At 42.8% G+C, this 15964-nt stretch overlaps 1 protein-coding gene across 3 annotated transcripts in view; it reads right to left on the bottom strand.

The window, feature by feature from the left end:
* Window positions 1–1852: 1852 nt before the first annotated feature.
* PTDSS2 (phosphatidylserine synthase 2) overlaps window positions 1853–15964 on the bottom strand; it is a 40668-nt gene continuing 26556 nt past the window's right edge. For all 3 annotated transcript variants that reach the window (XM_080594723.1, XM_080594724.1, XM_080594725.1), the window contains exons 7-12: window positions 14823–14936; window positions 13259–13377; window positions 12416–12530; window positions 10038–10183; window positions 5192–5377; window positions 1853–4352 (exon numbers count right to left, since the gene is read on the bottom strand). In XM_080594723.1, coding sequence (XP_080450849.1) covers window positions 4208–4352; window positions 5192–5377; window positions 10038–10183; window positions 12416–12530; window positions 13259–13377; window positions 14823–14936 — 825 coding nt within the window. In that variant the 3' untranslated portion in view covers window positions 1853–4207. The remainder of the gene's footprint in view (window positions 4353–5191; window positions 5378–10037; window positions 10184–12415; window positions 12531–13258; window positions 13378–14822; window positions 14937–15964) is intronic.

Below are 15964 nucleotides of genomic sequence, written 5' to 3'. Positions count from 1 at the left end.
CACCCAAGTGGCCCTATGAAAACGTTTTGTTAATACCACGGGGACACGGTGGAGGTACCTCAAGCAGCTTCTGCTCGCAGCGGCACGCTCAGCCAGCTCGCTAGGAAGTAAAGAGCTCCTTATTTCTGGTCAAAACACTCCTGGAAAAGCCCCCCAGCAGCAGCCAGCTGTGCGTCAGGCATTTTCCAGGTGGTTAAACCACCACACACCCCCCCCCCCCCCCCCGTGCTGGTGTTCTTACACCTTCACCTCTGGAGGGCCTCACCCCTAATGTGCTTCTTCAGCCTCTGCTGATTTACCTTATTCACTTACCCCTGCCCCATCTGAATTTCCATAGGAAATACCACACAAAGCAGTACTCTGCAGACTTTTAAGTCTAATAATAATAATAACAGATCATTCAGCCTTTTAAGAAATAAATACCTACATACACACACAAAAAAAAAAAAACACAAACCACCACCACACACACAACGAACATGCTTGAGCCTAAAGAACAAACAGCCAGGGATGGATGAACAGAAGGCAAGAAGCGTTCTGGAAGCCCAGCACCCAAAACCTCTGCCCACTGAAGGCTCCCACCAGCACCCAGAGGTACCTCAGAGGATGGAGCACTGCAGAAAAGCACCAACAGGCATGTGCCCTCCCCAGGCTTGCCTCCTTGCAGGAGCTCAATGGCAGCTGCTCCTTCACCTGGCAGATCCATGCAGGGGGGCAAGGGCCATTGCCTGCTCCTTTAAAATCCAGCTTAAAAAAAAATATATAAAATAAGGCAGTAGCTGTGGCAGAAACTATTGGCGATGACAGAGGCGGATGAGACTCAGCGCTTCAAAAGCGAGGATATCCCTATTTCTTTCCCATCTAGGAAAAAAAAATACTATCCCATATGTACGTACTGCATTGAACACACCGAGAAACCCTCTGGGACTTTCCTGCTTTCACAGCCACAGAGCCTGGTGGCTGTTCGGTGATCTCCTGCCCCGTCACTCACAGCAGACTGGCAGCGAGGATTCAATGCCACTGTCACCAGGCGTAGAACAAGATGCGTGCACTCATCGCAAGGCAGCACTGGTGTTTTGGGGTATCAGACTTCGGGGGATCCATTCTCATCGACCAGAGCCCGTGCAGGAGGTGATTCAGCATTAGCTGAGTATGTTCTCACTCACCTGGCCAATTCCCCTGCATTTTCCCTTTTTAAACCCAACAACTTACCATTGGTAAACTTCACTACAAATATTATGGCATACCCACACGAGGACGCTACCTTGTTCCAGTTTTCTGAGAAGGAAGGTGAGCTAAGAAAGCCTGCAGTAAGATAAGGATGCGCGTGGTCGTGGGAGACAGTCACCTCTTTCATCTCCACGGGGGGTGGTCTCATCTTATGCCACTGCAAATATCATTTAAGTAAAGCTTCTCAGCTGTCCTTTCATCATCTCTGTGTGAAGTTGCTTTTGCCTGCTTCTCAGAGAGATGATCACAAAAGGATTTCTAAAACCAGGCAAGATTTCAATGATTAGAGCCCACCTGCAATGCTGGACATGAAATCTGGAAAGGAAGAACCGAGACTGCAACATTACTCAACATGTGTGCACAGCTCACGTCCGCTTTACCGTGCAAAGATCACCCATGTAAACATCCTGCAAGAAGTTTCTGAATTGCAACAGCTGACCAAGGGCTTGTACCATCCATTTCTCTGAAAATCTGGACACGGTGGTTATCTTAAGGCCCAAGACCCGTCACAGACAGCACCGATGCATTTGGTAGTTTTCGTACCAAGGGACATTCAAGCCAAGCCCCCTCAGCCCCACTTTTGAGGTGACGAGCAAGACAAACGAGGAGCACAGGCACGTTGTACCAAAGAACACACCAGCAAACATCACTTTATTACACCGGTTCAGTTACCCAGACTAACCATAAGAGCCATGTAGATGGATGTAGACAAACACAAGTCAGTGTCTTACGTATCAGGTCAAAGCTCCAGAACTGTTACTGGGAAGGGGTACGCTTCACCAGTTGTTTCAGATGTACACGTGTGGCCCTTTGGCGGGGCGGGGAGGAGGGAGGTGCAGTGACAGATCCCTCCCCAGGTGTGCCTGCTACCACCCAGCTCCTGAGACAGCCTCGAGGTGGTCGTAGGGCAGAGATCAGCGGGGCACCACAGCGATAACCAGCACAGACGGAATGGAGATACACTGACCTGAGCCTCGCTCAGCTGGGACTACACAAGCACAACACACTGGTACAAGCTACCAAACAATCAGTGAACAGTTCACAGGACTGGTAGAAAGCTGGAAATTAGAACGACTCGGGGTGGAAAGGCATAGAAATAAATACTCGCTCAACTCAGCACCGTCTGCCCATTTACAAACTTGCCAGCATCGAGTTGCACAGCCATTTATTCTTCACTACCTCAGAGCAGCAAAAGACTAGGATTTAAGAGCAGCCATTGAGTGACTATCCACAGGACGTTGTACGTACTCGAGGAAGAAGATGGATGCTACCTCTTACACTGGTCATCCTCCTCTCTGTCTGCTAAGCGACTGGGGCAGGCCCCAGGGCCCACAAACACTGCTTCATTTGTTGAGCTCTTCTGATGCAACCCATTAATTAACTAATGCTCCATTACTTGAAGAGCGCCCTACTGCTAACTGTCCGTTCTTTAGGGGTGGAAAATATTTGGGTCACTCTGTAAACCTAGAGAAATGCAGATTTTGGTTGTTGTTCATGTACAGGACCAAAACTGCTCAGAAATGAGGATGTTTGCTAGCCAGCAGCTCTGCAAGTCTCCTGCCACTTCGAAAGTTTGGGGCTGTGCTCTTTAAATGTTACTGGTGTTGTTTATGTAATTTTCTTCTGGATAAACACTTCCCTGAAAAATATCCTTTAAGAGCCAGATTAGATCATTGTATCTAAAAAGTGATACGGTTACATCAGTGCCTCAGGGGCCAATGCAAAGGCTTAGAGCAGGGTTTACCAAATTGATGCTTAGTTGTAGCACTTACATTTTGGAATAACGACTTGAAAAAATGCAGCCCAGGTTTCTAATTTATTTTCCTAGATGCTGAGTCATGAGCAAAAAAAAAAAAAAAAGGCTGTTTAGTTTGGCCTGCAAACCTCCACTATGCACTGCTCAGTGAGGAACGATGCGCGTTCTTCCCGCTTGTTCTTTTTGGCAGGGATGGCAGCATGGTAACGGCTATTTTGTGCGTGATTGCAGAGAACACCTTTTCCAGTTGGACTCAGGAGATTGCTCAGCCTGGAGCTACCTCGGGAGGAGAAGGGGGCAGCTCTGAAGGTGGCAGAACAGGACATGCCTTGTACAGCAGACACCAAGAACTAAATCCTCTCGGCAAGCAAAGAGCTGAGAATAAGGCAAATAACTTAAGATGGATGGAGTAACTCCCAGTTTTCTGTTTGTAATAGATTTCACTCCATGAAGCAAATGAAAGGCGGGCTGACCTTTCTTATTTAACCCTCCCTTATATTTAAGAGATGACCAAGATTAAAAAAAAAAGAAGTCCTTCTGTCTCCCTAGAGCTGTGACATAACATAAAATTATTGTAAGCTAGTCCAGGATATCGAAAGTCAGTTTAGAGAAAGGCAATAACCCCTGCATTACAGGGGCTGTAACAGTAGTGTACTGTATCACATTCTGTGCAAGTTACGCAACTTGTTCACAAGCTTCAGCTTATCTATGTTTTATCTCGCTGCACTTCTGTTAATTGGTGGCTGAACACATTACACAATCTGACTCCACACCTCAAGGTATTTTCAAGCAGAAGAAACAAAATTCATTTCCTGTGCCAGTATCTGCACACTCCAAAACAAGTGCTCCTAATGCCCAAATGTCAAAATCGAAATCTCACAGTTTACTGGAAATAGGTCAGCTAGATTCCCTTTGGGCTTTGTTTTAAAGCCCCTTGTCTCCAAACCTTGTTTGCTAGGAAGACATACAACACACTTGGACGAAGATCCCATCTCGTTGCAATGGTGTTGGTTCTGACTTCCCTCTACACAGACTTTCTCTGACTCTGACTAGGTGTACACAAGGAGAAAGGGTGCACATGTCAATGTGACATCTTTTCCCCCAAGAGGACTTTCACACGCTGGAAAACTAACAATGAAACAAGTTAGGTAGGATAAGGTTGAAACTGTCCACCAGGCCAACTTGAGCACAACGAGTTCTTTTTAGCCCTTTGTCTGTTGCTCAAAGTTTCCTTTCCCTTAGTTTGTTCCCATTTTGTTCATCCAGTATTGAAGAATGTCCATCACCATTGCTCAAGCACTTGTCCTTTTCATATTTGTGTTCTTGCTTCTGTCTTCTTATTTCCTTATACCTCAAGGTGATGTCACTAAAAAGAAAAACAAACAGATGTGTATACCAGTGATGCGAATAAATAGTTTCAATATACAATAAAAACAATAAACCAGTTCTGTTCTGGATGCAAGCACCCTGGGGATAACTTAACCCATCTGAGTATTTCGGCTGGAAATTTCTGAAATTGCTGATGGCATTCATTCGAGATCTGTTTCTTGCTAGTAGTCTGGCTACTTTCACTTCTTTCAGAAGCATAACACAACAGCAAGTTCAACAACAACCTGTTGCACAGGGCCTGCTCCAGAGATCACACTGTAATACTTTCAGCCTTGTACTGCTTCTATTTTTTTTTAAACCTGCACAGAGCAGCATCCAAACCCAAGGGGTTTAAGTTGGCTCACTTGTTGCTAACACTAAGACAGCTTGGACAATTGCAGTGCAGTACTGTTCTTGCAGTGAAGCCGTAAACATCTTTGTCTTGTCTAAATCACAGCACACAAAAACCAGAACACTAACCTTGGTTGCCTTCTACATTCAGCCAGGAAAGCCGCATGAAGTCAGGCACTTAACTGTTCACCTGCTTCTACAGCAACAATAACGCAAGCAGTCCCACAAAGACCACAGCTACCAGAGGCTTGATCCATAAAGAAAACTGCCAGGATCACTCATGGAAAACTCCCTGCTTACTTAATAATTCTTAACGGAGAAACACTGTAGCTCTACCCATCCAAAAGAGCTGTAGTCCCTCTTCAGGAGGCACTGAAGGCTGACGACAGCATACATTTGACATTCAACACGCTGTTGAACAGAAGCCTAGAACAGTCCACCCCTAACATCCAGGCCAGACCTGGACGTAGCACAACCACTTCTCACCGAATGAAGAAACGCCAGGCTGTCCAGGTGAGCACAAGTATAATCCCCAAGATCCAGCACTGGGTAATGTAGAAAGGAAGCGACAGTGTGAGCGTGTAGGGATCGTACTTCACGACAATCAGGAACTCTGTGGCAGTAATAGCAGCAACCAGCCAGGCCTGCTGACCCAACTTCTTATGGAACTTCCTGCAAAACAAATGCAGAGATAAAGCAAAGCCATTACTACCAAACTAAGCATTTGGAGAAATATTTATTCATAAAAAGACAGCCGGGGTAATAATTTCATTTCGGTTTGCACAATTCTGTAAGTCTGGTCTGGATTACACACACACATGCAGGCTGACAGCTTCCACGTTGGTATTAATTTCCTCTCAGAGGCCCTGAAAACACTTCAGAAGTTAAACTCCAACATTGCATGATGCAAGAAGTACCCCTACTTTCAGAGTATTGGTAAATCCAAGTAAAAAAAAAAAATTATCCAACCACCTTGAGATTATCTGAGGTTCAGGGTAAGGTATGAAGTAGGAGCACTACTCCTAGATTACTCCTGCAAATACCAAGTCACACTGTCATACCTGTATTTAACCGCTAGATAATTAATTGCATTCTGAAATCTACTCTTCCCAAGTAGGTTTTCAGTGAGCTGTCACTAATGACCTCTAAAGGGATTTTAACAGAAGAAAGCTTAATAACAACAGGGTAAGTCACTGGGAGACACAAGGAAGGTGTTCTACTTCTAGGACAACACAACCTCGAAGCAAAAACATGCTTAATATTTAATCCCCAGGGTTTGTTTTTAAGCAGGAGCAGACAAGCAAATTAGAAACTGCACTGTTCTGTACAAGCCTAGCGAAGGAGTGTACTAATCAATCACAACTGCTAGGAATTAAACTGCAGTACAACCAAAACATCTATTTAGAGGCTCTACTGGCAGAACGAGAGATTGGAGATACACTATCTTTTGGGCCACATACAACTTCATGGGAAATACATAAAATACCTACTGACTGTCCTTCAAGAAATGTCAGTACCCTCACAGTCAGACTATTACTAGAAACCTAGGTAAGTTGCTTGATCTAAGCAAGCTAGATCCTGCATTTCTTGACCCTGTCTGCTAACGTCATTTCTAGACTTGACATTTTTCCCTTTCACTAACCTGTCAGACTAGATGATTCATATAGCAGATGTAGCTCTGTTTGGGCAGCACAAGACCTTTTCTCTGCCTTGGGCTGCACTGGCATCCTGCCCACCACAGCACCATTGGTACACATGGATTTGCTGCCCAACAGCATAGCCAAGTAGGTGACTTCACACTTGGTAGAATAAAGCTTTGTTCTTCTATCACCCGCCTTCTGAATCTCGGCCGCAGAGGGGCCTTGCCCTCTCACTTATCATAACGTGTTCTGATGTACCTTTTCCTACCAGGCCATTTCTCTTTTGTCCAGCTTACTGTGTTACTCCGCTCCTACCGCAGCGTAAGATGCAGAGTGAAACGCATCCAGGAGGACCTCAGTGTATAGTGACATAATTACCAGGGCAGGACAAAGGAGATGGGGACCAAGTGTTTTAACAACCTTCAGTGGGCTGGGGAGAGAGAAATGGACATGTTAAGATGACATCTGCAGTGCTTCTAAGGCATTGCAGCAACAGGAAATTCTAGTTGGGCCTGTAACTATGGCTTAGACACTAGCTTAGTAAATGCTGCAATATTCACTGGCCACATAAAACCTTGGGGCTGTATTTCCTTCCCAGTTTTGCCACAAAACGGACAAAAGAGAAACCACCTAACAAATCCCTGATTAGGACTGCCCTTGGAGAGGGGCTGCTCAGCTAATGCTTCTCTCTGTGAGGCAGAGAAACAAGCCTGCCACCTCCAGCTGGTATAATGCCCAGCTTGCTCAGGTCAGAACAGACCCCCAGGCATCTCCAGTAGTGCTGGGGAGAGGGAGCTGTGACTGCACGTTTGCTCCCAACTTCTCTTCCCTTCTTTTCATCAGTTGCCAGCAGTTGCATTGAGAGCAGCCTTCCTTCAGCAGGCATTTTGCTGTTGCTCAGACACATCTGCTCCATTGAATCCCCTTGGAGTCTCTGTATCTGGAAAAATATCTAAGCATGGGAAGCAAACAGAGTTTCTCTTCACTCTCCTGTGATGCTTTCCTGAATCTAGGGGAGTCATAGTAAGTCAAGCACACAAAACACACATTTTCTTTAACAAGAGGCCCGACAGCCATATTTGACACCAATGCATAAGTTCAAACTACACAACATTGACCAAATACACTGGAAAAAAATATGATACAGTAAACTGAGTGTGGATTATTGCTGATGCAGATGGGATGAGTGCATTCCACTTTAAAAAATATCCTGCCTAGACCAACTCAAGGTGAAAGGACTTCAGAAACTGCTCCAGGTGATTTACCTGAGATTAACCAGGCAGAAACTAGCCATAACACATGGACAGAGAAAAAAGAAACCTCTCTCACTGTGAACTCAAGCTGTTCAGATGACTGGGTCAGCTTTCTGCTTTGCTGATCCGCGTCCTGATTTGCCATTGTTTTCTTTCACTAGCTTATGAGAGCACACTGACAGAAGAATCAAGGTAACTCCAACAGAGAGCTGCGTAGGCCCGAAGGCTGACAAAGAAGAGAGTTAGTTCTTCTCTCATGAAAGGTTTTAAAGAAAATCCTTTTTTTTTTTTAATTTGATGAATGAGTTTAAAATTCAGGTCCTTAATGCAGACCCCTTGGAAGAGACATGAAGATTAGAAACCAGGAAGGTATGGCAAGGTCAGCTGCTACAGGTCCTCTTACATTGTGGCATTTCTGGTCAGGATCATTTCATTAGCCAGTCCTCAAGAACTCCAGAGGCAGAGCATATCAACTAGAATAGGAGCACAGAATATCTAAGAGTTGGAGAACAACTTCAAGAACCACCTCTCTCTTGGACTATTCCCTTCTAGATACTTTTTTGTCACCATGCTCAGATCAAGTTCCTGCAAGTAGTCCTACGGCTCTCTGCACATACTAAGAATCGTGAATGAGAAAAAAGAGTTTTTGTATTTGATTTGCAATATTTAGTCCAGAAAGTAGAAATGTTAGCTGAAGAGACCTAATCTGTTTATCTCAGACAATCCCATCAATAACAGACATGGCATTGTACCATGATTCTGACAAGGAAGGTCAGTGGAATACTCCAACATTTGTCCATAAAGTTGTTGAATGAGTTTCCAAAAGGAAAAGGTCAGGAAGGTTTCTTGTGTGGTGTTAGCTGGGAGCCTCCCATACAGCCTCCTCTTCCTCAGCAGCTTCTCCCTACAACACAACAGGAAGAACCCATCAAGGAACTCCACTAAGTTCCTTGGCTCAAAATGATGTGCAATTGAAAATACTCCCAGATACACTAGTAAAATGGGGGCAGATGATCTCTGCTTGGATGACATGAAATGCATGAAGGAATCAAAATCCAGTTGCAAGAATCTTTACAGAGCAGGTATCAGGGAAGACCTGATGCTAGGTTCCACCATTTTTCATGAACAATCTGGTGAGGTCAGGTCTGTGGTGCATCAAGCAGAGCCATGAACCTCAGAAGAAAGGGAGTTAATCACCTTACCCACCAAGAGAAACAGACCAGTAGGTGGTGGTGGCAGTGATGAAGACATGCAGTTCAGGATGAGAGTCTCTGCTTGCTTGATGAATTTCTCCAGCTCATTGAAAGAATGGAAAGAATTAGCAGTGAGGCACTGGTGACTGATGATTCTCATAAATTTCAATGTCATGCCATGTGGTTGAACAGAGGGCAAAGGAATTGGTTTTTTTCTAACCCAAACAAAAAGACCAGAAGATGGGGGAGTGGTGCTAAGGAGAGGAGCTCACCAGTGAGAGGTAGAGACCTCTTCTTACCTTTGAGTTGGAGGCACGTCCCAAACCAGTAGGTCCGACACCAAAGGCAGGGGCAGCCTGCCACTGCTGAATGTCCTGCAATCCGCCTAAGCAATGTGGGTTGGCCCTTCTTCCCAGCTCTAGGAGTCAAAGCCTTGCAATGGAAACTGATCTTCAGAGAATGGTGGAACCCTAAATTCTGAACACAGACACTTTTTGTGTTGGTCAGTGACAGACAATGAGCACCCCTTGAAGCCAGGCGTTGTCTTAGACTTAAAGATGTGGGCTCAGGCAATTTGTGACATTACTACTAAAACTTAAAAAGAAAACGCGATTTTGAGAACAAAGCATTCTCTGATCTTACATGGTCTGCAGAAACAAAAGCAGCAAGGACAAATATGATGCTTAAGTAGGAACAGTCTGAAAGTACATGCACTGTTGCGTATAGGTGCACTTTGCCTTCAGTATACTTTACTGTAGGGTCTGCTGATGTGCAAGAGGGTGCCATGAGAGCTTCAGGGGACCAGGAACCAGTTGGAAGACAGATCAAGAAAAGAAGCACCTTTAAGAAACAGATTTTTTAGTTTGGACCCTGTTGTCCTTAGAAGGTACTACTAAGGACTATAGTTCCTGGCTATCGATCTGAAAATGGAGTTAAGTACTCCCCTGCCCACAAGCCAGTGGCACTCCAGCTAATTTATACGTTACATGCTCGAAAGAGTGATCATTTATTAAAATCTGAGGTTAAAAACAGTGCATATGGAATGCCCTTAACAGCTGTTCTCCATCCAGATGCAGTCAGAATTTTACCTCCAAACCAAAAGAAAACAAAGCAGATGATCTGGGGTTAGATCATTTTGTCCCCAACAAGCTGAGATGGATGCCAACAAGCTGGAGCAAACTGGAGCAAATACAGAATAAAGCAAGTGAAGCTTGACATGGTAATATACACAAGAGGACTGGCTTACGGGTCATCCATGAAGTCGTAGATCTCCCTCATAGCCACACCTCCCACATTAACAAAAAAGACAAGTCGTAACAGGACCAAGTAGTGTTCTGGTGGCATCCAAAGGACAAACTTCAAGTAAAATGTGTTCAGCTCTGCCAATAAAAACTGAGAAAAAGGACATTTTAATTACATTCAGAAGACTTCACTGAATGAAGCCTGGAATCTCCCTGCACCCATGCATGACCCCCCCCTACCCCCACCCAATTATTCACTGACTCCACAATGCCCTATGGTATCACTAAACCCACCATCATCCTCTGCAATAACGACCAAGAACAGGTGGTGGGTTGTTTTGGTTTTGTTTTTTAACATCCCCCCCAGTTGCTGAGTGTGTTGGAAGAGGTTAAAAAAACATGTACACGTTTGTGCATAGCACAGGACACAAAAGAAACCTGGTCAAGCATCGCCCTGGTGTCAAACAAGTTTATCGGGAGTTTGAAGTACCTTCAGAACTACTAATAAATCCTAAAAGCAAAAAGCTTCTCCTTCCAACTTCTCCTTCCAAGTATTATTCCATCGAGGGAACCCAAAATGACAAGAGACAGTAGCAATGAATCCCGGTTGGTGTTTTTACGTGCCTTTCCCCCCCACTACCTTTTTTTAAACAGTTGTGCAACCACCACTGCCAAAGCCAACTTAGGAGCACCGGTTACACATTTATAGCAAATGTTCTCAAGCGAGCTGTCCTAAGAAAGCGATTAAGTGAGCAAGTAGACACAAGTTTCTCACTTCAGAAGAAATGATATTAAAAGGCATTAAGTGTTGCTTAATACAGAAGTATATGCCAATACGTGAAGCTGTTTATAAACTGGAAATCAGCTGCAGCTATGTTTTGCTACAAGAAACATTATTATACCAAAATATAGTATAAACTCAATGGAACCTCTCAGCTGCAGAATCTACTCCTGCACCTAAAAATGATTTCTTCAGAGTGCAAAAAAAATTGGGAGTATGCACACAGTAACCATTAAAGCAAACACACATTTTATTTATACAGGCACATTTACGTTAATTCTCCCATCAACTATGGGAACCTCAGCAAGTCCGTTATGCTATGCGAACTGGGCAAGTGTTTTATGTAGCAGAAATCAGGTGATTTGAAGTTCTTTTCAACTGGGTTTGCCAACTGCCTGATGCATCCCTGCTGGCACTGCTTTATGTTGCTTGCTTCGTTACAGACAGCATATTGCTCCTGCAGCACACTCAATCTGCAACGTGACGTTAATGTAAAGCAAGACAGAGGTGGTGGCTTATGAGCTGACTGTCCCACTCAGCAAGCTGGGATAGGGAACTTCAAAGTAAGCCACCACTCAATTTCATATTCTACATATTTCAAGATGATTAAGTATGCTGTGCTAGCAACTGTTACAAAATACACAGACCAGTTATATCCTGTACCATAGCAGAAGCCAGTTAACGCCCATTGTCTTTGGCATCACTGTAAGTACCACAAAGGGTTTTTTGTTATTAAGTTAAATTTGACAGTTACTGAATTGAAATAAACCTGAGTTGCTCAAAACTGCGCCGAGTGACATCCCATGGATACCACAAAGGCCAAAGCCTCCTAATTGAGAAGAAGCAGGAGTGGGGAAGAAGCATTAAAAATGCCTAATTTTTCCTCCATGTCAAAGCCATGTGCTACACCTATGACTGTGAGATGGAAGTTATGAATTCAAGATGATGCATTCCCACAATGTAGCCACTCAGATGGCTAAATCAAGGAGGCAGACTTCCAATGTATTTCAACTGCTGGAGAAACAAACATTTAATTTTGTCTAAATGGGGTGAGTTTGCCTGCACTGGTCAAGCTGGATACCATTAGCACTGTCAAGTACTACATGTTCAGTGAAACATCCAAAAATTAGGATAGCAGAATTATTTAAGTCTGTATAAAAACATTATCCAAGGCAAAACTGCAGGCATCAGGAGCCATACTGCCCAGAGCTAAAATACAGCAGCCTGAGGCTTTGACCACAGTCCTCTCCAGCTGGAATGTGTTATGTATCTGCTTGAGGCAGAGAGAAACAAGCCCCTTCCACCCAAGGCCAGTGTTTTTGCTAGCAGCAGTTACTCACTGAATTGTGTGTAGATCACAGTTTAAATCATTCACATTGCCAATCAGTGATGTTCAGCGAGAAAAAAGTATTTATGTAATGAATCTGTAGACTGCACCAGAGACATAGAAATCTTTTCTGCAGAATTCAGGAGCGATCTCTTCTGGCCTCAGCTAAAGAAACATCACCACGCCAGTGTTTCAGCCTAAGTTACCTTCTGCATAGTCAAGCGTTACAAAACATCAAATCAGATGATAAAGACAAGACAGAGACGTTTCCTTACTACAAAGATAATGCCACAAACTGCTAGCCATCTGCGTAAGCTGGATGCTGGCTTCCACTCAAATTTAACCCAGCTATAGGGGGTGAACTGGAAGACAATTCTCTTCATTTTGCCTCTGAAAACAGAACACATTGTTATGATTATAAGAAATGGCAGATAAGAGACATCTATCTACATTTCCATTTCAGACATCAATCCACATATGTGAAATGCCTCCATTTACTGCATTAAAAATACTACTTAATGAGATTTAACATTTCAAGCTTTCTCTTAAAGAGAAGCCCGTTACTGGACTATCATTTTAACTTTTAGTAGATTATATCCATTGTAGTAAGCAGTTCCTCAGTTCTGCTTTGCTAAGCAAGGAAACGCTACAGACACGAATAGTTCCCTACCAGTAGAACACTACAAGAGATTTATTCAATTAAAAGTTTCAGCATCCCAATTACTACAAAGTTTTGATTACTGGGGAACACATTATTTGCAAACAGATCCTTGCTGTGAATGAAAGAGCCTGATCCTGGACTTTGGTTTCCTGAATCTCCAGTTACAATTTCATTATACAGCCTAATTTCCACAAGACACCCTCAGTTCCTAGACATCAGGCAATGCTCATGACAGACAGGTATGTTTTTTAACAATTCTGTGTGCAAGTTAAATAAAATTATCATATACAAGCTTCCATGTTGTGTCAAGTTATTAGATAACTGAGTCACTTAAACACATGTGGATTCTTTAGATCACATTAACAGGATAATCCCATCAGCAAGCAAGGTCTTAAACAGGGTCCCAAACTTTGTGTAGTGCTACTGCTTGCAGAGTTAACTTTCCACGCCAACTTACTTGTATGTAGGAATGTTCCAAAGTCCTTGCCATTTGTATGTTTTCAAAGAAAGCCAAGAGAGAGTCTTCATCCCACAGTAAATTCCTAATCCATTACATAAGATAACATCCATTATCCACTGAAAGGAGAAAGAACAGTGATGCTGGTAAAGAAACAGTACAGCTTCTGAAAAAAGGAAAATACTATAAATACATTTATGTGCAGACACAGACACAAGGACTGGACATTCCCAGAAGAGTGGTGTATGAACCATCAGGAGAGAGAATCTGAACTGCCCAAGTCTGCTACAGCCAACATCTGTAAAATACTTGTGCTTTAACTCCTCTTTTCTTGCATTCCTTCTGCTGCAGAATAGACCTCTTCCTATTTACTATTCACCTCCACTCTGTTAAGCGATAACTTGAAACACAGCAACATAAGTCTGAACGTGTTCCTAACATGCTGTCTAAACTTCAGACTGCCTCCTAAAGAAATTACTTATCTCCAGGATGTGAAATTAAACTCGTGATTTCTCCTCATGCTCTGCCTTACTCTCTCATTCTAGAGACAGAGCTCTTGAGCTGAGAAAAAAACTGGCTGCCCTCTTCATTTGAGGAAGGAGAGCGCAATGTTCATTTCATTAGAAGTTTTTTGAAGGCGAAATGCCTTTGCTTGATGTCTTTATGCAAACTGCATTTATTTTCATAAACAGAACCACACAGCAAATCATCTCAAGCTTGGGAAAGAACCTGGACTGTACAAGCTGAAATAACATAAGAACCAGAGCTGTGTGCCCTGAATGCAGATAACTTCGATTGCTCCTGTAGCCAATTTACATTTCACAGGAATATGAAAAACACATAAAAGAAAAAGAAAATGAAGTATGACACTTTAAGCTACAGAGCTTACTTTTTCCGTAGAGAAACTAGATAATAGCAATTAGCCCCTCTGACTTTAAAAAACACACACGAGCAGTGTTTTTAGGACAAGAATGGTTATACACTACAAAGTATAAAAACCATAAAGCTTTTCAGTAAGGCCAAACCTTTATCTTTCCAAGCAGCTTTTTATACACCATAGCAGGACTTCTAAACACAGCAATATTGACTGTTTTCAGAAAACAGTAAAGATAGGTCTACGCTGAAGGAAGAGCTGGACATAAATTGCACTGAGCCTGTTTTCTTAACAGACAAGAAAAATCACCACGTGAAACTCTACACACAAAGTTTTGCCTCTCTCTTAATTTCAGACTTGATGGTTTGTACCATCATCAAATATTTCAAAATGTTCAGCTAAAGCCTTAGTCTTTCTCTGGCGTGGAATGAACCAAAACAAATATTTAACCACATGAAATAAAGTTACCATTCCACAGAGAAGTCTGAAAACCTGCAAAATTATACAAACTGTGACTAACATATAACAAGCTCAATATGGAGAAGTGCCAAAGCTCCTGAGCTGCAGTAGCCATACATACATTTTTGGTCGTGCACATCATGCAACGTAGTTTTCACCATTTCCTGCCCCCTCCCTTTAAAATATATACCTCAGTTTAGACACAAATATAATGATTTATGCAGTACATACGTGATCCCACCAACATTCACTGAAGTTTGGAAGCTGGTGTTCCAGACTGTACTCCAGAAATTCAAACATCACACTGATGATCATACACATCCACCAGTCTCGAATCATCAGTGTCTGTAACAAGGGAGAAAAATCTTTCAAATATCCACAACAGTAGCTGTACAACATACTAAAGTCATTACAAAAACAAATATTTGCACACTGTACTGAGCAGTACCAGACATCACTTACACTGATGTCCTTCAGAAATCTAAAGGAAGAACTCCAGAAATACCGCAGAGACACTGCTTAGATTTACAGTTTTGCCACAGTGTATGGACAAATTATGTTATTTTCTAACTTCAAAACTCATCACTTAAGGAATATGAGGATTTAGATATGTCTTATCAAGCGTTAGTCTGAAAAGATGATCTAAATGACTCCAGAGTAAATGAGGCCCACAATAATTTCTGATGAATGAGGCACATTCATTTCCAGTATTGCTGTTCTGGTGCTTTGAGAGGTAACTTAAGAATCCGTTACTCAAAACACAGGGAACAGGAAAACAACAACAAACAAACACCACATGCTCCTCGCTGTTTATGAAGACAACACACCCATCTTCCAGCTTTTTATAGAAAAATATGTTAACTGACAAATAAGAAATATAGCTGCCAGCTTCCTTCTGGCTTAGCAGCAGAGAAATGAACACCTCGTGGGGCATGCTGAGCTCTTCAGATCAGCCTGCAGGCTGACAAGTTGACGTATCATCTCAAGCATTTCTGCAGAAACATTCTCCCAAGTCCTTTTAATCAAAACTAGGCTTCTTCCAGACCAAGACAGATAATAGCTTGAATGAGCAGACAGGCATCTTGAATTATGTCCCAGACAAGTTCTTCAGGAATGTGTTACTACCCCCTTATGTCTTTTAATCATGCTCTGCCTATTTAGGCATTTGTTCTCAGAATGACATTATTTGTACAAATACAGATAGTAATTGAAATGTTATTTTGATATTTAAGCTTTTAATGGAATTCTCTTGGACGAAGAAGATCCAAGTTTCTCCAAATTTACAGTTTTGTAATACTAACAGAACAAGCAATAGACACGTTGATCTGAAGTCAAAGTCTCCCCATGCCTACCATACTCATCTTTTGATTACG

Source organism: Anser brachyrhynchus (assembly GCF_964034855.1).
Source record: "Anser brachyrhynchus genome assembly, chromosome: 5".
Taxonomy (NCBI): Eukaryota; Metazoa; Chordata; class Aves; order Anseriformes; family Anatidae; genus Anser; species Anser brachyrhynchus.
This window is presented reverse-complemented; position numbering and strand designations above follow the sequence as displayed.